At 48.0% G+C, this 22,384-nt stretch overlaps 1 protein-coding gene across 11 annotated transcripts in view; it reads left to right on the top strand.

Moving 5' to 3' along the window:
* Nucleotides 1-22,384, top strand: part of HSPG2 (heparan sulfate proteoglycan 2) — a 252,398-nt gene that overhangs the window by 181,043 nt on the left and 48,971 nt on the right. For all 11 annotated transcript variants that reach the window (XM_088451458.1, XM_088451462.1, XM_088451457.1 and 8 more), the window contains 6 exons: nucleotides 339-449; nucleotides 4,891-4,991; nucleotides 5,143-5,323; nucleotides 16,422-16,544; nucleotides 16,625-16,777; nucleotides 21,450-21,595. In XM_088451458.1, coding sequence (XP_088307584.1) covers nucleotides 339-449; nucleotides 4,891-4,991; nucleotides 5,143-5,323; nucleotides 16,422-16,544; nucleotides 16,625-16,777; nucleotides 21,450-21,595 — 815 coding nt within the window. The remainder of the gene's footprint in view (nucleotides 1-338; nucleotides 450-4,890; nucleotides 4,992-5,142; nucleotides 5,324-16,421; nucleotides 16,545-16,624; nucleotides 16,778-21,449; nucleotides 21,596-22,384) is intronic.

Raw genomic sequence — 22,384 nt, 5'->3', positions numbered from 1 at the left:
ATATAGCTCGTCACCTGTCTGTCCATATAGCTCGTCACCTGTCTGTCCATATAGCTCGTCACCTGTCTGTCCATATAGCTCGTCACCTGTCTGGCCATATAGCTCGTCACCTGTCTGTCCATATAGCTCGTCACCTGTCTGTCCATATAGCTCGTCACCTGTGGACATTTACCATATAGCTCGTCACCTGTCTGTCCATGTAGCTCGTCACCTGTCTGTCCATGTAGCTCGTCACCTGTCTGTCCATGTAGCTCGTCACGTCACTGCCCAGGAAATGCCTCACCTGTCACACGAATTTTGTCTTGTTAATGTCTCTCTGGTCTCCTGTCCTTTCCCAGGAGAGATCCTGCATTTCAACAATCTGAAGCCTTCTGACTCCGGCATATACATCTGTACCTGCCGCAACTTCCAGTTTGCCAACACCAGCCGGGCAGAGATTATTGTCCAAGGTGAGTATGATTGCCGGCCGTCCCTAGCTTGTGGAATGAGAGGGCAGACAGAGACCTTCATGATTACATTGCATTGTGCAGTCAGGTAGTTACAGTTACAACAGAGAGTACAGTGTTGTCCCAGCTCTGAGACCAGCCCCGAGACCAGTCTGGGAACATTGTACATTATCTTTCAGCTTTCACCACCTTCCGCATAGTGGATATCTCTTTATGCTGCTCATACAGCCATTTGCAGCAGTGATCATAAGCATTGTCTATGGTACCTAACAAGATTCCAGGATACATAGAACATAGGGTCACTCCAATCTCCTATTAACACCCTAAATCCATTTGGGTTTTATCAGCTCCGCAATATTATGTTCTGTCTGATCTGAGGGGAGGAAGAGGATGGGGGGAGCTGTGTATTGTCCTGAATATAATGTTCTGTCTGATCTGAGGGGAGGAAGAGGATGGGGGAGCTGCGGATTGTTCCGCAATTTAATGTTCTGTCCTATCTGAGGGGAGGAAGAGGATGGGGGGAGCTGTGTATTGTCCTGAATATAATGTTCTGTCTGATCTGAGGGGAGGAAGAGGACGGGGGGAGCTGTGTATTGTCCTGAATATAATGTTCTGTCTGATCTGAGGGGAGGAAGAGGATGGGGGGAGCTGCGGATTGTTCCTGAATATAATGTTCTGTCCTATCTGAGGGGAGGAGGAGGATGGGGGGAGCTGCGGATTGTTCCTGAATATAATGTTCTGTCTGATCTAAGGGGAGGAAGAGGATGGGGGGAGCTGCGGATTGTTCCTGAATATAATGTTCTGTCTGATCTGAGGGGAGGAAGAGGATGGGGGAGCTGCGGATTGTTCCGCAATTTAATGTTCTGTCCTATCTGAGGGGAGGAAGAGGATGGGGGGAGCTGCGGATTGTTCCGCAATTTAATGTTCTGTCCTATCTGAGGGGAGGAACAGGATGGGGGGAGCTGTGTATTGTCCTGAATATAATGTTCTGTCTGATCTGAGGGGAGGAAGAGGATGGGGGGAGCTGCATATTGTTCCTGAATATAATGTTCTGTCTGATCTGAGGGGAGGAAGAGGATGGGGGGAGCTGCGGATTGTTCCTGAATATAATGTTCTGTCCTATCTGAGGGGAGGAAGAGGATGGGGGGAGCTGCGGATTGTTCCTGAATATAATGTTCTGTCTGATCTGAGGGGAGGAAGAGGATGGGGGGAGCTGCGGATTGTTCCTGAATATAATGTTCTGTTCTATCTGAAGGGAGGAAGAGGATGGGGGGAGCTGCGAATTGTTCCGGAATATAATGTTCTGTCTGATCTGAGGGGAGGAAGAGGATGGGGGGAGCTATGTATTGTTCCGGAATATAATGTTCTGTCTGATCTGAGGGGAGGAAGAGGATGGGGGAGCTGCGGATTGTTCCGCAATTTAATGTTCTGTCCTATCTGAGGGGAGGAAGAGCATGGGGGGAGCTGCGGATTGTTCCTGAATATAATGTTCTGTCCTATCTGAGGGGAGGAAGAGGATGCGGGGAGCTGTGTATTGTCCTGAATATAATGTTCTGTCTGATCTGAGGGGAGGAAGAGGATGGGGGGGAGCTGCGTATTGTTCCTGAATATAATGTTCTGTCTGATCCGAGGGGAGGAAGAGGATGGGGCGAGCTGTGTATTATTCCTGAATATAATGTTCTGTCTGATCTGAGGGGAGGAAGAGGATGGGGGGAGCTGTGTATTGTCCTGAATATAATGTTCTGTCTGATCTGAGGGGAGGAAGAGGATGGGGGGAGCTATGTATTGTTCTGGAATATAATGTTCTGTCTGATCTGAGGGGAGGAAGAGGATGGGGGGAGCTGCGGATTGTTCCTGAATATAATGTTCTGTCTGATCTGAGGGGAGGAAGAGGATGGGGGAGCTGCGGATTGTTCCGCAATTTAATGTTCTGTCCTATCTGAGGGGAGGAAGAGGATGGGGGGAGCTGCGTATTGTTCCTGAATATAATGTTCTGTCTGATCTGAGGGGAGAAAGACGATGGGGGGAGCTGCGGATTGTTCCTGAATATAATGTTCTGTCTGATCTGAGGGGAGGAAGAGGATCGGGGGGAGCTGCGTATTGTTCCTGAATATAATGTTCTGTCTGATCTGAGGGGAGGAAGACGATGGGGGGAGCTGCGGATTGTTCCTGAATATAATGTTCTGTCTGATCTGAGGGGAGGAAGAGGATGGGGGGAGCTGCGGATTGTTCCTGAATATAATGTTCTGTCTGATCTGAGGGGAGGAAGACGATGGGGGGAGCTGCGGATATTTCCGGAATATGGGGAGATACTCTGTCCTGTAGAATGACACAGTGCTGAGCCTCTAGTGAGGGAGACAGGGTGAGGGGTGCGGTGAGTAATATCATCCACATATTGCGGCCTCTTGTGTCCAGTACAGCTCTCTCGTAGGCCTGAGATTCAGCTTCAGAAAAACACAATATTACTTGTTACTGCTGCGCCACGTACAGCGCCATTCCTGCAGAATGATGTCAGGCTATTGTTCTATATTACTAACGCATTGTTTGGTTAAAGCTGCCACTGGCTGGGAATCTCCAGATTCAGCAATACCATGAGGTCTGTATATCTGATTACCAGACACCAGTCCATGTGTGCCACCACCTGATTCAGTGCCCTCCACATAGGTCATAAAGGGCGTCATGATGCCATGTTCAGAAATTGTTCACCCCAATGTCCTTCCCCCATGTACTCAATACCAAACTCTCACCCCCCCATGCTGACCCCATACTCTCACCACCATATTACTGCATACTGTCTTCCCCATATACTCCGCTCCATGTACATACTCCCATGCTCTCACCCCCATTTACTCCACTCCATGTACTGACCCCCATACTCTAACCCCCTCATATACTCCACTCCATGTACTGACCCCCATACTCTAACCCCCCATATACTCCGCTCCATGTACTGACCCCCATGCTCTCATCACCATTTACTCCACTCCATGCACTGCCCCCATATTCTAACCCCCTCATATACTCCACTCCATGTACTGACCCCCATACTCTAACCCCCTCATATACTCCACTCCATGTACTGACCCCCATACTCTAACCCCCCTCATATGCTCCACTCTATGTACTGATTATCACCCCTATATACTCAGCATTATGTATTGACCCCATACTCCCACCCCTATATACTCCTCTCCACTTACTGACCCCATACTCTCACACCCATATACATTTCTTCATGTACTGACCCCTATACTCCCCTCTCATATACTCTGTACTCACCTCATATAGTCACCCCCATTAGCTCTGCTCCATATACTGACCCCATACTGTCACCCCCATAAACTCTGATCCATGTACTGACCCCATACTGTCACCCCTATATACTCTGCTCTATGTACTGACCCCCATATTGTCACCGCTATATACTCTGCTTCATGTACTGACCCCCATACTGTCACCGCTATATACTCTGCTCCATGTACTGACTCCATACTGTCACCCCCATATACTCCACCCCATGTACTGACCACATACTCATCCCCCATATAATCTGCTCCATGTACTGTACCCCCATACCATCACCTTCATATACTCTACGCCATGTACTGAACCCCACACGGTCACCCCCATATACTCTTCTCCATGTACTGACCCCCATATACTCCACTCCATGTACTAACTCTCCACCTACTCCGCACCATGTACTGGCCACATGGTCTCACCCCCATATACTACGCTCCATGTACTGACCCCATACTCTTCCCCCCCCCCATATACTCAGCCCCATTTAGTGACCCCATACACTCATATGCTCATTCCCATTCTGTCACTATCCGAGCACGTGGGTTATCCACCACATCCCAGTGATTCTTGTTACATTCTGCTTTTCTCATCTACTCTATTTAACACCAGTTTTCCGATACAGAACACAGGCATACACCGGGATACACCGGGATAAACCTTGCTTCAATTTAGGTAACATTATTTTCCAATGTAACTCTCTGTGCAGAGCGTTCTGGTTAGTGCAGAGCATTCTGGGTATTGCTGTGTGTTCTTTCGTAGTGCAGAGCACTCTGGATATTGCTGTGTGCTCTGGGTAGTGCAGAGCATTCTGGGTATTGCTGTGTGTTCTGGGTAGTGCAGAGCATTCTGGGTATTGCTGTGTGTTTTGGGTAGTGCAGAGCATTCTGGGTATTGCTGTGTGTTTGGGTATAGCAGAGCATTTTGGGTATTGCCGTGTGCTCTGGGTAGTGCATAGCATTCTGGGTATTGCTTTGTGTTTGGGTATAGCAGAGCATTTTGGGTATTGCTGTGTGTTCTGGGTAGTGCAGAGCATTCTGGGTATTGCTGTGTGTTCTGGGTAGTGCAGAGCATTCTGGGTAATGTGATGCGTGTCTTCCTTGATCACGTGAAATAACAAAGCAAATCTCGCTTTACATCCCAGCCGCTCCTACTAGGCCGATCACCGTTACCGTGGAAGAGCAGAGGGTGCAGCGTGTACAGCAGGGCGCAGACGTGACCTTTATATGTACGGCGAAGAGCTTGGTGAGTAGGACGGTCTGGCTGCAGGCATGAATCCTGCTGAGAGGGGGGGATACGTCCCACCAGTTTCATGTTCATACTACTGTTGCTAATTGTGTTCTACATCTGAGTCTTTCCAACGTGTCTCCTCTTCTCTCCATCCGGCAATGCTCAGTCCTCCGCCTATACATTAGCATGGACCCGTCCGAATAATGGGAAACTGCCCGAGAGAGCCATGGACTTCAATGGGATCCTGACCATCCGGAACGTGCAGCCCGAGGATGCCGGCGTTTACATCTGCACCGGCTCCAACATGTTTGACATGGACGATGGCAATGCAACGCTCTATGTTCAAGGTTGGTGAAAAAGTCACCATTACAACACCTCCATCCTCCACCCCACTTGCATGGTGCTGTAGTCCCCCTGCTCTCCTTAGTGCTTGCACGTCCAATAACTGACCTTCGGCCAGTCCGCCTGTGAGGTCTCTTCGCTCGGCTTGTAGGCCTTGCCTCGGTGGCATCTGCCTATCTGGACTTTCACCTTAACACCAAAGATGTTTGCATGTTGTAATGAGCCCTTCACCCTCCCCCTGCCTCTCTCTCTCTCTCTCTCTCTCTGCATCCACCCTAAGACTCCTCTAATCAGGACCCTCCACTAACGTGATTGGACGCTTATGCTGCCTGGGCACGCCCCAATTGCATCACATGATTAGAGAAGGAGAATTTAAAGCATTCCGCATCCAACCAGGGGCAAAGTCTTCCCTTCAGTCACACGCCTCCCTTCCCGCTTCACCTTCCGCTGCTTCCTGTTACCGCCAGTTATGGACCCACCCCCCGCGCATAACTTTGTTTATTTTATCAATAAAACCTTGTGTATGTTTTTCACTAACTTTGAACTGGACATTAGGACTACTTACGCTGAGTGACCGGCCCACCTCTCCATGGTCATGTACTCGGGTAACCGCTGGCGTGGCGTTACCATAGTACAGAGGGATTAGTATTCGCTCATGGTCGCTGTACTCCGTAACGGTCATCAGATATCACACAGGCACCTGCCAGGCTCCAGTATGTCCAATATTTCCCTGGTTCCTTCTTTCTCTGTAGCATTCGTTAAATGCATTTTCTCTCCCTGTAAGTCCATGCGCTCTAAGCTTGCCTTGCGCTGTATTATTGCTGGGTGACCTCACTGACGGGTGGACGCCACCACGCAGACACAGAATGGAGTTCAGCATTTATGGGTCAGTTCTGGGCTTTGTGAACATGTATACCTATTGCTTATACCCCTTCACCGTGTCAGTAATATATGTGATGGGCATCCTGGGTTATAAGAATCGCGCAATGAGAGGCCAAACACGGTCACACTGTTCTGTCTATGAAATGGTCCCCTGGAGATGCTCAGAGGTGCTTGGAGGGATGGAATGGATTCCATTTATTAAGATTGCCTATTGAGTGGTTTCATTTTCCATGGCCCAAAGCTGTGTCATTTGGGGCAAGCCGTGTACCCCGGCCAGGGTCACTCTCTAGCCAGCGTCCTTGGTACTGTATTTTTCTGTTCTCCCCAAGGATCTGATGTCTTGGGCGGCCAGCAAGCTAGAAGTCAGGGTGCAGAGAGTCTTATCTCTCTTTGTCCTCTGCCCAGGCATCATTTAGTGTCCACCCTGTATGTTTATGTTGTGTGTGTTATATTCTTTTTCTTGTTTGGGGGGGTTTAATCTTCTCCTGGTACTTTACATACAGTAATAACTGGTCCTGCCTGACTTGGTGACGGTACCCTCTAATTCCAGCTATCATTATAAATGCTCTACATTCTCAGGATCACAGATAGATAGGTAATTGGCCAATGATTTATCAGGAACTCAGACCTCAGCTAGGTATGATAATGGTTTAGTCAATGACACGGGTGAGGGACATTGGAGGGATATCATCACGTCATAGGATGAAATTATCAGGTTGTGACTATGGGCAGAATATCGTTACTTTAGTATCTTACTTTATAACAGGGAATGTATGTTTTTTACTTTTCTAACAGAGATGAACTAAAGTTTAGTAGCTACAGTATATATAGTAAAAATTGTATCATACTGAATATGGGAGATTATGACAGTCGAAACTTGTGACATAGCCAATATCACACTGCGTGTAAGAGGTAACTGTATTGTGATGTTTGTAGCATAGAGTAGGAGAGGCAACTGTATTGTAATGTGTGTAGCATTGAGTAGAAGTGGTTTCTGTATTGTGATGTGTGTAGCATTGAGTAGGAGTAGTAACTGTATTGTGCTGTGTATAGCATTGGCAGGAGTGGTAACTGTATTGTGCTGTGTATAGCATTGGGTAGGAATGGTAACTGTATTGTGCTGTGTACAGCATTTAGTAGGAGGTGTAACTGTATTGTGCTGTGTATACCATTGAGTAGGAGTGGTAACTGTGTAATGTGTTGTGTACAGCATTGAGTGGGTGCGGTAACTGTATTGTGTGATGGCCTGTATCACACTGAATATTACAGGTAGCATCTTGTGGCGTGGCCTGTATCACACTGAATATTACAGGTAGCATCTTGTGGCGTGGCCTGTATCACACTGAATATTACAGGTAGCATCTTGTGGCGTGGCCTGTATCACACTAAATATTAGTGGTAGCGTGGCCTGTATCACACTGAATATTACAGGTAACATCTTGTGACGTGGCCTGTGTCACACTGAATATTACAGGTAGCATCTTGCGACGTGGTCTGTATCACATTGAATATTACAGGTAGCATCTTGTGGCTTGGTCTGTATGACACTGAATATTAGAGGTGGTGTCTTATGGCAGGCTTGTCTCACACTAAACATTAGTGGTAGCATCTTGTAGCATGGCGTGTATCACACTGAATATTAGAGGTAACATCATGTGGCGTGGCCTGTATCACACTGACTATTACAGGTAACATCATGTGGCGTGGCCAGTATCACACTGAATATTAAAAGTAGCATCTTGTGGCGTGGCCAGTATCACACTGAATACTAGAGGTAGCCTCTTGTGACGTGGCCAGTATCACACTGAATATTAGATGTAGTATCTTGTGGCGTGGCCTGTATCCCACTGAATATTGGAGGTAGCATCATGTATCGTAGCCAGTATCACACTGAATATTTGTGGTAGCATCTTGTGGCATGGCCAGTATCACACTGAATATTAGCGCCAGCATCTTGTGGCGTGGCCAGTATCACACTGAATATTAGCGGTAGCATCTTGTGGCATACTCTGTATCACACTGAATATTAGCGGTAGCATCTTGTGGCGTGGCCTGTATCACACTGAATATTAGAGGTATCCTCTTGTGGCGTGGCCAGTATCACACTGAATATTAGAAGTAGCATCTTGTGGCGTGGCCAGTATCACACTGAATATTAGAGGTAGCATCTTGTGACGTGGCCAGTATCATACTGAATATTAGAGGTATCCTCTTGTGACGTGGCCAGTATCACACTGAATATTAGAGGTAGCATCTTGTGGCATGGCCAGTATCACACTGAATATTAGCGCCAGCATCTTGTGGCGTGGCCAGTATCACACTGAATATTAGCGGTAGCATCTTGTGGCATACTCTGTATCACACTGAATATTAGCGGTAGCATCTTGTGGCGTGGCCAGTATCACACTGAATATTGGAGGTAGCATCATGTATCGTAGCCAGTATCACACTGAATATTAGTGGTAGCATCTTGTGGCATGGCCAGTATCACACTGAATATTAGCGCCAGCATCTTGTGGCGTGGCCAGTATCACACTGAATATTAGCGGTAGCATCTTGTGGCATACTCTGTATCACACTGAATATTAGCGGTAGCATCTTGTGGCATACTCTGTATCACACTGAATATTAGAGGTAGCATCATGTGGCGTGGCCAGTATCACTGAATATTAGCGGTAGCATCTTGTGGCGTAGTCTGTATCACACTGAATGTTAGAGGTGGCATCTTGTGGCGTAGTCTGTATCACACTGAATATTAGAGGTAGCATCTTGTGGCGTGGCCAGTATCACTGAATATTAGCGGTAGCATCTTGTGGCGTAGTCTGTATCACACTGAATGTTAGAGGTGGCATCTTGTGGCGTAGTCTGTATCACACTGAATATTAGAGGTAGCATCTTGTGGCGTGGCTAGTATCACACTGAATATTAGCGGTAGCATCTTGTGACGTGGCCTGTATTACACTGAATATTAGAGGTAGCATCTTGTGACGTGGCCTGTATCACACTGAATATTAGAGGTAGCATCTTGTGACGTGGCCTGTATCACACTGAATATTAGAGGTAGCATCATGTATCGTAGCCAGTATCACACTGAATATTAGCGGTAGTATCTTGTGGCGTGGCCAGTATCACACTGAATATTAGCGGTAGCATCTTGTGGCGTGGCCAGTATCACACTGAATATTAGCGCCAGCATCTTGTGGCGTGGCCAGTATCACACTGAATATTAGCGGTAGTATCTTGTGGCATTCTCTGTATCACACTGAATATTAGCGGTAGCATCTTGTGGCGTGGCCAGTATCACACTGAATATTGGAGGTAGCATCATGTATCGTAGCCAGTATCACACTGAATATTAGTGGTAGCATCTTGTGGCATGGCCAGTATCACACTGAATATTAGCGCCAGCATCTTGTGGCGTGGCCAGTATCACACTGAATATTAGCGGTAGCATCTTGTGGCATACTCTGTATCACACTGAATATTAGCGGTAGCATCTTGTGGCATACTCTGTATCACACTGAATATTAGAGGTAGCATAATGTGGCGTGGCCAGTATCACTGAATATTAGCGGTAGCATCTTGTGGCGTAGTCTGTATCACACTGAATGTTAGAGGTGGCATCTTGTGGCGTAGTCTGTATCACACTGAATATTAGAGGTAGCATCTTGTGGCGTGGCCAGTATCACTGAATATTAGCGGTAGCATCTTGTGGCGTAGTCTGTATCACACTGAATATTAGAGGTAGCATCTTGTGGCGTGGCTAGTATCACACTGAATATTAGCGGTAGCATCTTGTGACGTGGCCTGTATTACACTGAATATTAGAGGTAGCATCTTGTGACGTGGCCTGTATCACACTGAATATTAGAGGTAGCATCTTGTGACGTGGCCTGTATCACACTGAATATTAGAGGTAGCATCATGTATCGTAGCCAGTATCACACTGAATATTAGCGGTAGTATCTTGTGGCGTGGCCAGTATCACACTGAATATTAGCGGTAGCATCTTGTGGCGTGGCCAGTATCACACTGAATATTAGCGCCAGCATCTTGTGGCGTGGCCAGTATCACACTGAATATTAGCGGTAGTATCTTGTGGCATTCTCTGTATCACACTGAATATTAGCGGTAGCATCTTGTGGCGTGGCCTGTATCACACTGAATATTAGAGGTAGCATCTTGTGGCATACTCTGTATCACACTGAATATTAGCGGTAGCATCTTGTGGCGTGGCCGTATCACACTGAATATTAGTGGTAGCATCTTCTGGCGTGGCCAGTATCATACTAAATATTAGCGGTAGCAACTTGTGGCGTGGCCTGTATCACACTGAATATTAGCGGTAGCATCTTGTGGCGTGGCCTTTATCACACTGAATATTAGCGGTAGCATCTTGTGATGTGGCCTGTATCACACTGAATATTAGAGGTAGCATCTTGTGATGTGGCCAGTATCACACTGAATATTAGCGGTAGCATCTTGTGGCGTGGCCAGTATCACACTGAATATTAGAGGTAGCATCTTGTGGCGTGGCCTGTATCACACTGAATATTAGCGGTAGCATCTTGTGACGTGGCCTGTATTACACTGGATATTAGAGGTAGCATCTTGTGATGTGGCCTGTATCACACTGAATTTTAGAGGTAGCATCTTGTGACGTGGCCTGTTTTACACTGAATATTAGAGGTAGCATCTTGTGACGTGGCCTGTATTACACTGAATATTAGAGGTAACATCTTGTGACGTGGCCAGTATCACACTGAACATTAGAGGTAGCATCTTGTGACGTGGCCTGTATTACACTGAATATTAGCGGTAGCATCTTGTGGCGTGGCCAGTATCACACTGAATTTTAGAGGTAGCATCTTGTGACGTGGCCAGTATCACACTGAATATTAGAGGTAGCATCTTGTGACGTGGCCTGTTTTACACTGAATATTAGAGGTAGCATCTTGTGACGTGGCCTGTATTACACTGAATATTAGAGGTAACATCTTGTGACGTGGCCAGTATCACACTGAACATTAGAGGTAGCATCTTGTGACGTGGCCTGTATTACACTGAATATTAGCGGTAGCATCTTGTGGCGTGGCCAGTATCACACTGAATTTTAGAGGTAGCATCTTGTGACGTGGCCAGTATCACACTGAATATTAGAGGTAGCATCTTGTGACGTGGCCTGTTTTACACTGAATATTAGAGGTAGCATCTTGTGACGTGGCCTGTATTACACTGAATATTAGAGGTAACATCTTGTGACGTGGCCAGTATCACACTGAACATTAGAGGTAGCATCTTGTGACGTGGCCTGTATTACACTGAATATTAGCGGTAGCATCTTGAGACGTGGCCTGTGTCACACTGAACATTAGAGGCTAGGATCCTGTTTAATGGTAAGTAACACAGCAAGGAGAAGGGTTTAGTGTCCTGTGGAAAGTCCTTTAATGACAGTTGCAGATGGGTAGAACCTGAGGTCCTGTCCTGAGAATGTCGGAGAATAATACCTGGTTTCCTGGTGCCCTCTGGTGTCCCTGTGGGGTGTCTGGGATGGAGGAGTTAATGATCTCACACCATTGGAACGATGAGCTTGCCGCGTTGTGTAGACATCCGGAATTCGCTCTCCCGCAGGACCTCGGAGTATAAACCTGCACATTCCTCAGAGAGCAGAGCGACGTGGCTATGTGAAACATTGTATAAATCATTTCCCTGTATATTGTAAGTTCCTTGTCATAGAGACTGTAGATAATAACCAGGCTTCAGGCTGCTGCTGCCCATTATCGGAAGATTATATTGTTACAGCCCTGATCTCTGAGCTGTTAGAATTGTGCTCTGAACACTACTGACCTCACCCCACAATGTGAAACGCAAACTCTACCACTATATACCTCAACTAACGTCACGTGCTGCTGCGGAGTCATTCTGCAGTGTTGTGTGACGACGTACTGATATTTACGGACTATAAGCATTCATATAATAAAATGTACAATGACATGGGTTATTGGTGTGCGCTGTGTTCTGCTAAACAGATACATGCAATGCAGCGCGTTTCGCAGAGGTCACTGCTCTGTACTGCCCCGCACACACTGTATAAAGCTACGCAGACCAGGTGATCCCTGTATATGTGAAAATGTTTTGTCATGTTCTGATGATAGGGGACAGTAAACTGTACCAAACCGTTCAGTGCCAGCTCCATATCCTTAGAGGTGTATTTACTAAAGTGAGAGTTTTTAGAAGTGGAGATGTTGCCCATAGCAACCAATCACATTCTACTTAACATTTATCTAGCACCTTCTAGAAGATAATAGCTAGAATCTGGTTGCTATGGGCAACATCTCCACTCCTAAAAACTCTCACTTTAGTAAACATACCCCTTAGTCTCCTAATGCTGTTAGCACTAGATGTGATATATAGGTATCAGTATGTTGTGTATATATACCATATGTATTATCCTGTACATAGAACTCAGCCCTGAACTGTTTCCACATCAATAAAGCGTTTATCTTTCCATACTCTGAGAATTCCCGTATTGCTCCGTATTCCCTAACGATTGCTCAGGTCCAAGACGACGTTCACAGGCTGCTGGTATATTATATTATATGGTTATTCCTGTGGTTTTATTTCCTATAGACCCATTCAATAAGAATCGTATTTCAGGACATGCTTATTACATGCACGGTGATGCTGGGAGGATATCGGCGGCATTGAGAAAAGAGCGACAGTACTGACGCATTCAGTCATAGGGGGATATGTATCAACAGTGTTTTGCGTTAAAAAAAGTGATAAAAATGGTTTTCGAGTGTTTTTCGCTAGAGATAAGTTTTGAGGAAATGTATTCATGTTTTTCGCATATTTTTTCAATTTTTTTTTTTCCATCAAAGTATGGTTTTTGTTTTTTTATTATATCGTTATTTTTGTTGTAATTGAAATCAATGAGAGCCTTATGTATCATCATTTTATCGTTTTTAAAAAAAATTATAATTATCGTGGGGTTTTTTTCGACATACTTTGGCAGGCGATAATTGTATTCCAGCACCACTGATGTTGAAATAAGCTATGTTAGTTATTGCTATTTAGATGAAACTTATGAAATGTAAATAATCAGTATTACTTGTAATATATTTTTATACAGTATATAATATATATATTCAATTTAAAAAAATATATATTATTATAACTCTTATAAATAAATAGTTCTCTTTTTTATCATTAAAATTACCATTTAGATGGGTCCACAAATAAAGTTCAAACAATCTAACAAGTACTACACATACCTGTCTTATAGAAGAATGGAGTTTATTTTATTGTGGTGAGCTATATACAACCACAAAATATATATATATATATATTATATTATTATTATTATTATTATTATTATTATTATTATTATATATATGACCCATAGAGGAAATGTAGACGTTTTTGTAGGGAAAATCAAGAGAAACTAAAGGGGAAGGGACATCTAGTATCAAGGGATTCCTTTATTGTGACGAACCGCTAGAATTCCGCTAGTCACTCACGCAGGACGCCACCTACCGTTCACTGCGCATGTCCAAAACTGAAACAGAACATGCGCAGTTGTTTTTTTTTTTATCGGAACATGTAAAAAATAATTTATGCAGTTGTATTCCCATTATCTAATTCGAAAACTAAAATACAAAAATTATCACAATTCAGGGGGTTTATCACTTTTCCATTTTTGGCGAAAATACATGATAATTATGACGATAAAAAAAAGCGAAAAGAAACACGATGTCTGGCGAGAAGAAACATGATCTTTTCGCATTTTTTGATACATATCCCCGATATTCTCCAACTGACATAAGAGCCTAATTTTCTCCTACATTTTATTGGTTGTAAGCAGGATTAGTAGGGAGAGATTGGACGGAGTGGCTGTAAGTGTGATCGTGGTGCACATAAATGCCTTTCTTCACCAGCACTATTAGGCCACAATAATACATTTACCCTGATTCTATCCGGCCCACACCGTATATAATCATCTATTCCTGAGAAGGCCTGATCGCCCGTATAGCCCTTGATCTCCTGACAGGAGGTGTGTGGCGGGATACCGGGTTTATGTCTGTCTCCTTTGCCCACTCAGCCTAGCTGGTCAACCGGAAGTAGCCTTATGTGCTAGCTGAGGGTACCCAGTGCCGCCATGAGCTCAGATTCGCCTAGACAGAGACAACTGGAGAGATGCAAAGGCACCTCTATTTCATAGCAATATAGATTTTTCGGTTTAGATTTGTGTATATATACAGAAACCATGAACAAAATACTGAGGTGAGGCAGCCATTTTGGGTCACCAGTTCAAATGATTTTTCATCCTACACACGAAGGTGCCAGACGAGGCAGCCATCTTTGATACACTACATAAGGTTACACTGTTGCATAATAGGCAATGCCTGGAAGAGACGACACATAATGGGGGAGATACAGAATACTAAAACAAGATGAATAATCCTTAATCAGCAGATCCCATGCATAGTTTGTCCTACCCATGAAAGTTCCAGGCGAGGCAACCATTTAGGCGCACTACATAGGTTATACTGGTCAGGATGAGCAATTAGTAGAAGTGTCATATACAGTAGAGTATTACAGAAGATTTAAAAAAAAGAAAAAAAATCCGATAACAGGGAAGCAGCCATCTTGGCATATCACAGTGATCACTGAGGTGGGCCTGCGGCTTACATAGTATACATGTGTTGATGGTGAGGAGGCCAAGATAAAAGAGAGATTGGAGAGGGATAGGATATTGGGCAAGGAGGATTGGGAAAAAGGGGGCAGGGGAGGGATGGTAGAATAGGGGGGAGGGGACCGTGTTGGGGCAGTATGGAGAGACATGGAAGGCAGTCCGTGTATTACAGGTAGAAGTGCATGGTGACACAGACTAATAAGAGACGAGAGGTGTTCTAAGGCAAGCGAGGACAAAATCATAGGCGCGCGCAAGGCATAGTCACTCCACCCCATCATACACACAGCCACCCCTCCGAACACAGACCTCTCATCTGTCTCTACCTGAGGGCCGGCCAGTGACGTGGCGGTGCTGGATTAAGGCGCCCGATGACGTCACTGCTACTCTGGCCCACCCCCAGGTACACAGCCAGGATCCCGGTCAGTGCAGGGTATGGCTGAGGGGTGTGTGGGCACACCGCATGCCCATGGGCAGAATGTAGCATTTATAGCGACTGAGTGAAGTCGGAGGGTGGAGTAGTGGCATGCAGAGGCTGCATTTCTGACAACCTGCGGAATATATGAGGTAAAAGAGCGGGATAAAGTCCTGTCCAAACTCCAATTATAACTCTACATCCTTTTAAGTGACATGCTCAGTATGTAGTAGGCCCGACAATGGCGGCAGGCTCCAGCCTGTGTGCTGGCGGTGGCTGTATCCTTTTCAGAAATGTCTTTTATTCAGATTTCACACAATATTCACCATCCAATATACAGCATAGAGTGGGTGTAGACTGTGGGATCTCCATTAGCGGCTTGTTACATGAAGGTAGGCACATAAAGGCCTCTTACACAGCGCCAACGCCTCCCACAGCGACTGCACTACAGTAATAATAGTGACCTCACCCTAGTAGCATGTCAGGACAAGTAAGACCATGGCATCACCATACCATGCCAAGCCGGATGAACTTGTGCTCCGGCTACTCTTTATAGCCCCATGTTCCCAGTGTGGACGGTTGGGCGTGCTTGCAGCTACCCCTTGTCACAGGGATTACGTTAGTAACTGGTGACCATGCATGGCATCGGGTGCTGTCTGCCACACACTGTTCCATGCATTATTCATCCCACCCACATTCCTTACTTCCAGTCAGTATCTAGCAGCAGCGAGGACTTCACCGATGGCAAGCTGATATTGTGTGATGTCTGTGCTCTGGGGTTTTGTACATTGTATTCGGGTATAAAGGGACTGAATTTATCTGTTGCTCTCGCCCATCCCTGAAGACATCTGGTACATGAAGTGTGCCACCCATTCCCGACAGCTGTACGTATGTTTATGAAATAGTTCAATCCTGACGGCTCTTAACTTATCTGCAGAGAAGTTGCCAGACCAGGTTGTATAGACTATTAACCACACGCCAGTAGCAGACCGATGACCGACACTTTTCTCCCCTTAGTATCAGTGATCAGGAGATTCCAGCTCTCCGGGAGCTGTGTGCAGACTCATGGAATTTATGATGTGACCGGTTTAATGTCTTCTCCACCATATTGTAGCCGTAGCAGGGAAGCCTCCTGTGGCTGTTATTGAACCCAATCAGTTGACCGTTCAGGAGGGACAACCAGCTGAGTTCCGCTGCAGAGCTCTTGGGGATCCGTCTGCTACACTGGAATGGACAGGTAGGTAGCTGCCCGCATGGAATGAGCTGAGAGAATAAACAGTAGCGGGGCATGCTCTCATCCATGCACGTCTCTGGCAGGAGGACAGAACGGAGGAATTCCTTCTAAAGCCACCATCCAAAGAGGCGTCCTGCGCTTCTCATCCACCCAGCTCTCCGATGTGGGCCAGTACACCTGCCGTGTGTCCAACAGTCTGGGGTACAGCATCGCCAGGGCTGAGCTGCGAGTACACAGTGAGTAAAGTGCTCTGTTGCTATTGGAGAATGATGGCTTGTCCTCCACATTTGAGGCCCGATCATTGACCTCCACAAAGATCTTAGGAGAGTTGTTGCTGTTAAGAGACATAGGGGTAATTTTACTAAGAATCGCGTTTGGCCGAGAATTAACCCAACGGACATCACTGGGATTCGCGTGTGTTTGTAGCGATTGAAATCACGGATTTACTACGAATCGTGTCTGCCCGGCTATTTTGAGCCGATGTTGACACTGATCGTGTCGCATCGTGTGCAAGTTCAGTCATATTGGCTCCTTCAAGTAGATTCCACTAAGCCCGCACAGATTAGTCAGATCGGGCACCCCACAAATCCGCCCCCCCCTGCGCACGCGCGCCCATAAGCACAACCAGCCACGGTCCTCTGAGCATGTTCTGGTACTAAAAATAGGTAGTGTTACCTTGTATTTCCAATAACCAGCACCATGCTCAACCAGATGGGGGGTACTACCAGCACATGGACACACATCATGGTGTCGCCCTTGCCAAAGCACTATCTAGCCCCAAACTGCTGACCCCAGCGCTGGGATTCCTTGGAAAGTGGGGGTTTTAGAAGTGAAGATGTTGCCCATAACAACCAATCAGATTCTACTTAACATTTATCTAGCACCTTTTAGAAGTTAATAGCTAGAGTCTGGTTGCTATGGGCAACATCTCCACTTCTAAAAACTCTCACTTTAGTAAATATCTCCCTCAGAATTCAGCTAGCACATTCCCTTCCCGGGTTAGGTACGGGATGTTGGCATTCGGGATCCCGGAGGTCAGAATCCCAGCTGGGTTGGCATCCCGATGGCTGAAGGTAAGTATATCTAACCTAACCGTACCCTAACCCTCCTTCTTGGTGCCTAAACCTAACCTTCCCCCCTTAGATCCTAACCCTCCCCCCAACTCCGCTGCCTACTTTTGGGATTCTGGCGTCTGCATTGTGATGCCGGAATCCCCGCTGTTGGGATATTAAACATATCCCACCCTTTCCTCAGCTGTACGGAGACTGAATGTGAGAGATGAGGGGCCGTGGTCTGCAGTGAGTGTGAGAGATGAGGGGCTGTGATCTACAGTGAGTGTGAGAGATGAGGGGCTGTGATCTGCAGTGAGTGTGAGAGATGAGGGGCTGTGGTCTGCAGTGAGTGTGAGAGATGAGGGGCTGTGATCTGCAGTGAGTGCGAGAGATGAGGGGCTGTGATCTGCAGTGAGTGTGAGAGATGAGGGGCTGTGATCTGCAGTGAGTGTGAGAGATGAGGGGCTGTGATCTGCAGTGAGTGTGAGAGATGAGGGGCTGTGATCTGCAGTGAGTGTGAGAGATGAGGGGCTGTCATCTGCAGTGAGTGTGAGAGATGAGGGGCTGTGATCTGCAGTGAGTGTGAGAGATGAGGGGCCGTGATCTGCAGTGAGAGATGAGGGGCCGTGATCTGCAGTGAGTGTGAGAGATGAGGGCTGTGATCTGCAGTGAATGTGAGAGATGAGGGACCGTGATCTGCAGTGAGTGTGAGAGATGAGGGGCTGTGATCTGCAGTGAGTGTGAGAGATGAGGGGCTGTGATCTGCAGTGAATGTGAGAGATGAGGGGCCGTGATCTGCAGTGAGAGATGAGGGTCTATGATCTGCAGTGAGTGTGAGAGATGAGGGGCCGTGGTCTGCAGTGAGTGTGAGAGATGAGGGGCCGTGATCTGCAGTGAATGTGAGAGATGAGGGGCCGTGATCTGCAGTGAGAGATGAGGGGATGTGGTCTGCAGTGAGTGTGAGAGATGAGGGGCCGTGATCTGCAGTGAGTGTGAGAGATGAGGGGCCGTGATCTGCAGTGAGTGTGAGAGATGAGGGGCCGTGAACTGCAGTGAGTGTGAGAGATGAGGGGCCGTGATCTGCAGTGAGTGTGAGAGATGAGGGGCCGTGATCTGCAGTGAGTGTGAGAGATGACGGGCCGTGATCTGCAGTGAGTGTGAGAGATGACGGGCCGTGATCTGCAGTGAGTGTGAGAGATGAGGGGCCGTGATCTGCAGTGAGTGTGAGAGATGAGGGGCCGTGATCTGCAGTGAGTGTGAGAGATGAGGCCCCGTGATCTGCAGTGAGTGTGAGAGATGAGGGGCCGTGATCTGCAGTGAGTGTGAGAGATGAGGGGCCGTGATCTGCAGTGAGTGTGAGAGATGAGGGGCTGTGATCTGCAGTGAGTGTGAGAGATGAGGGGCTGTGATCTGCAGTGAATGTGAGAGATGAGGGGCTGTGATCTGCACTGAGTGTGAGAGATGAGGGGCTGTGATCTGCACTGAGTGTGAGAGATGAGGAGCTGTGATCTGCAGTGAGTGTGAGAGATGAGGGGCTGTGATCTGCAGTGAGTGTGAGAGATGAGGGGCTGTGATCTGCAGTGAGTGAGAGATGAGGGGCTGTGATCTGCAGTGAGTGTGAGAGATGAGGGGCTGTGATCTGCAGTGAGTGTGATAGATGAGGGGCTGTGATCTGCAGTGAGTGTGTGAGATGAGGGGCTGTGGTCTGCAGTGAATGTGAGAGATGAGGGGCTGTGATCTGCAGTGAGTGAGAGATGAGGGGCTGTGATCTGCAGTGAGTGTGACAGATGAGGGGCTGTGATCTGCAGTGAGTGTGAGAGATGATTGCTGTGATCTGCAGTGAGTGAGAGAGATGAGGGGCTGTGATCTGCAGTGAGTGTGAGAGATGAGGGACCATGATCTGCAGTGAGTGTGAGTGATGAGGGGCTGTGATCTCCAGTGAGTGTGAGAGATGAGGGGCTGTGATCTGCAGTGAGTGTGAGAGATGATTGCTGTGATCTGCAGTGAGTGAGAGAGATGAGGGGCTGTGATCTGCAGTGAGTGTGAGAGATGAGGGACCATGATCTGCAGTGAGTGTGAGTGATGAGGGGCCGTGATCTCCAGTGAGTGTGAGAGATGAGGGGCCGTGATCTGCAGTGAGTGTGAGAGATGAGGGGCCGTGATCTGCAGTGAGTGTGAGAGATGAGGGGCCGTGATCTGCAGTGAGTGTGAGAGATGAGGGGCCGTGATCTGCAGTGAGTGTGAGAGATGAGGGGCCGTGATCTGCAGTGAGTGTGAGAGATGAGGGGCCGTGATCTGCAGTGAGTGTGAGAGATGAGGGGCCGTGATCTGCAGTGAGTGTGAGAGATGAGGGGCCGTGATCTGCAGTGAGTGTGAGAGATGAGGGGCCGTGATCTGCAGTGAATGTGAGAGATGAGGGGCTGTGATCTGCAGTGAGTGAGAGATGAGGGGCTGTGATCTGCAGTGAGTGAGAGATGAGGGGCTGTGATCTGCAGTGAGTGAGAGAGATGAGGGGCTGTGATCTGCAGTGAGTGTGAGAGATGAGGGGCTGTGATCTGCAGTGAGTGTGAGAGATGAGGGGCTGTGATCTGCAGTGAGTGAGAGATGAGGGGCTGTGATCTGCAGTGAGTGAGAGATGAGGGGCTGTGATCTGCAGTGAGTGAGAGAGATGAGGGGCTGTGATCTGCAGTGAGTGTGAGAGATGAGGGGCCGTGATCTGCAGTGAGTGTGAGAGATGAGGGGCCGTGATCTGCAGTGAGTGTGAGAGATGAGGGGCTGTGATCTGCAGTGAATGTGAGAGATGAGGGGCTGTGATCTGCAGTGAGTGAGAGATGAGGGGCTGTGATCTGCAGTGAGTGAGAGATGAGGGGCTGTGATCTGCAGTGAGTGTGAGAGATGAGGGGCTGTGATCTGCAGTGAGTGTGAGAGATGAGGGGCTGTGATCTGCAGTGTGTGTGAGAGATGAGGGGCTGTGATCTGCAGTGAGTGAGAGATGAGGGGCTGTGATCTGCAGTGAGTGAGAGATGAGGGGCTGTGATCTGCAGTGAGTGAGAGAGATGAGGGGCTGTGATCTGCAGTGAGTGTGAGAGATGAGGGGCCGTGATCTGCAGTGAGTGTGAGAGATGAGGGACCGTGATCTGCAGTGAGTGTGAGAGATGAGGGACCGTGATCTGCAGTGAGTGTGAGAGATGAGGGACCGTGATCTGCAGTGAGTGTGAGAGATGAGGGGCCGTGATCTGCAGTGAGTGTGAGAGATGAGGGACCGTGATCTGCAGTGAGTGTGAGAGATGAGGGGCCGTGATCTGCAGTGAGTGTGTGAGATGAGGGGCCGTGATCTGCAGTGATTGTGAGAGATGAGGGGCCGTGATCTGCAGTGATTGTGAGAGATGAGGGGCCGTGATCTGCAGTGAATGTGAGAGATGAGGGGCCGTGGTCTGCAGTGAATGTGAGAGATGAGGGGCCGAGGTCTGCAGTGAGTGTGAGAGATGAGGGGCCGCGATCTGCAGTGAGTGTGAGAGATGAGGGGCCGCGATCTGCAGTGAGTGTGAGAGATGAGGGGCCGCGATCTGCAGTGAGTGTGAGAGATGAGGGGCCGTGATCTGCAGTGAGTGTGAGAGATGAGGGGCCGTGATCTGCAGTGAGTGTGAGAGATGAGGGGCCGTGATCTGCAGTGAGTGTGAGAGATGAGGGGCCGTGATCTGCAGTGAGTGTGAGAGATGAGGGGCTGTGATCTGCAGTGAGTGTGAGAGATGAGGGGCTGCGATCTGCAGTGAGTGTGAGAGATGAGGGGCTGTGATCTGCAGTGAGTGTAGGAGCTTCCTCACAGCTCTAGTGTCATCGTCTGATTTGCTCGCAGGTGGGAATTTGCCGATCATCCAGGTGAGCCCGGAGGGTTCTCTGCAGGTCAGAGAAGGTGACACCGTTCGGCTGTATTGCAGAGCTGGAGGCAGCCCCCCTGCTACAATCTCCTGGACGAAGCAAGGCGGCATCTTACCCCCCAATGTGAGTCCGGATACAGGGGCATATGTGCATCTGCACAGGCCGTGGGACGGGAGGCACCACTAGCTACTAAAGCAATATATTGGCTTTTATAAGATGTGCAGTAACCTGTTAGATATACATTTATCTAGAGCTGAAATTACCTAGAACTGAGTCCCTGATTCAGAGCTGGACGCTCTGACAGAGTGCTCGCTCTGAATCAGGGCGTCTTTTTTTTTTTTTTATGGAGCGGCCTTATGGCCGCTCTCATTGTTGTGTTGGATGCCACCCACAGCTAATACGAGCGGCCAGGATGATGGTCGCGATGGTCAAGACCATCGCGACCATCGGGCTTGCGACGGGACCCTTGTGGTAGGGTCTCGTGGCCGCAAGCCCCGGAGAGCTTTTGGCTCAAACAGAGCCGAAAGCTCTCCCACTGACATCACTTGTGATGTCAGTGGGGCCGCCCCCAAACGGTAGGCGTTCCCATGGGAACGCCTCCGTCTGGGCAGCCACCCCCCCGACCCGCCCACCAAAGGGGGCGTGCTGTCACTCAACATCGACAGCAATCCCCCTTTGGTGCGATACCCGGAGCGATGGATTGCCCGTCGCTATCCGGGTCTCGCGCATGCGCACGACGGAGCCGGCTCCGTCGTGCGCATGCGCTCTGGGTCACCATCGACCCGGTTTTGAGCGCTCAGCGCTTGCGACCGGGTCTGAATCAGGCCGAGTCTTCAATATTAAGGTGCCTACACACTAGGCGATTTTTTACACGATCTGCCCGATTCCGACATATGTAAAATATGTCCTAAT

Source organism: Taudactylus pleione, unplaced genomic scaffold (genome assembly GCF_031769625.1).
Source record: "Taudactylus pleione unplaced genomic scaffold, aTauple2 ptg000549l, whole genome shotgun sequence".
Taxonomy (NCBI): Eukaryota; Metazoa; Chordata; class Amphibia; order Anura; family Myobatrachidae; genus Taudactylus; species Taudactylus pleione.
The sequence above is the reverse complement of the archived record's forward strand: the minus strand, read 5'-3'. Positions and strand labels throughout refer to the sequence as shown.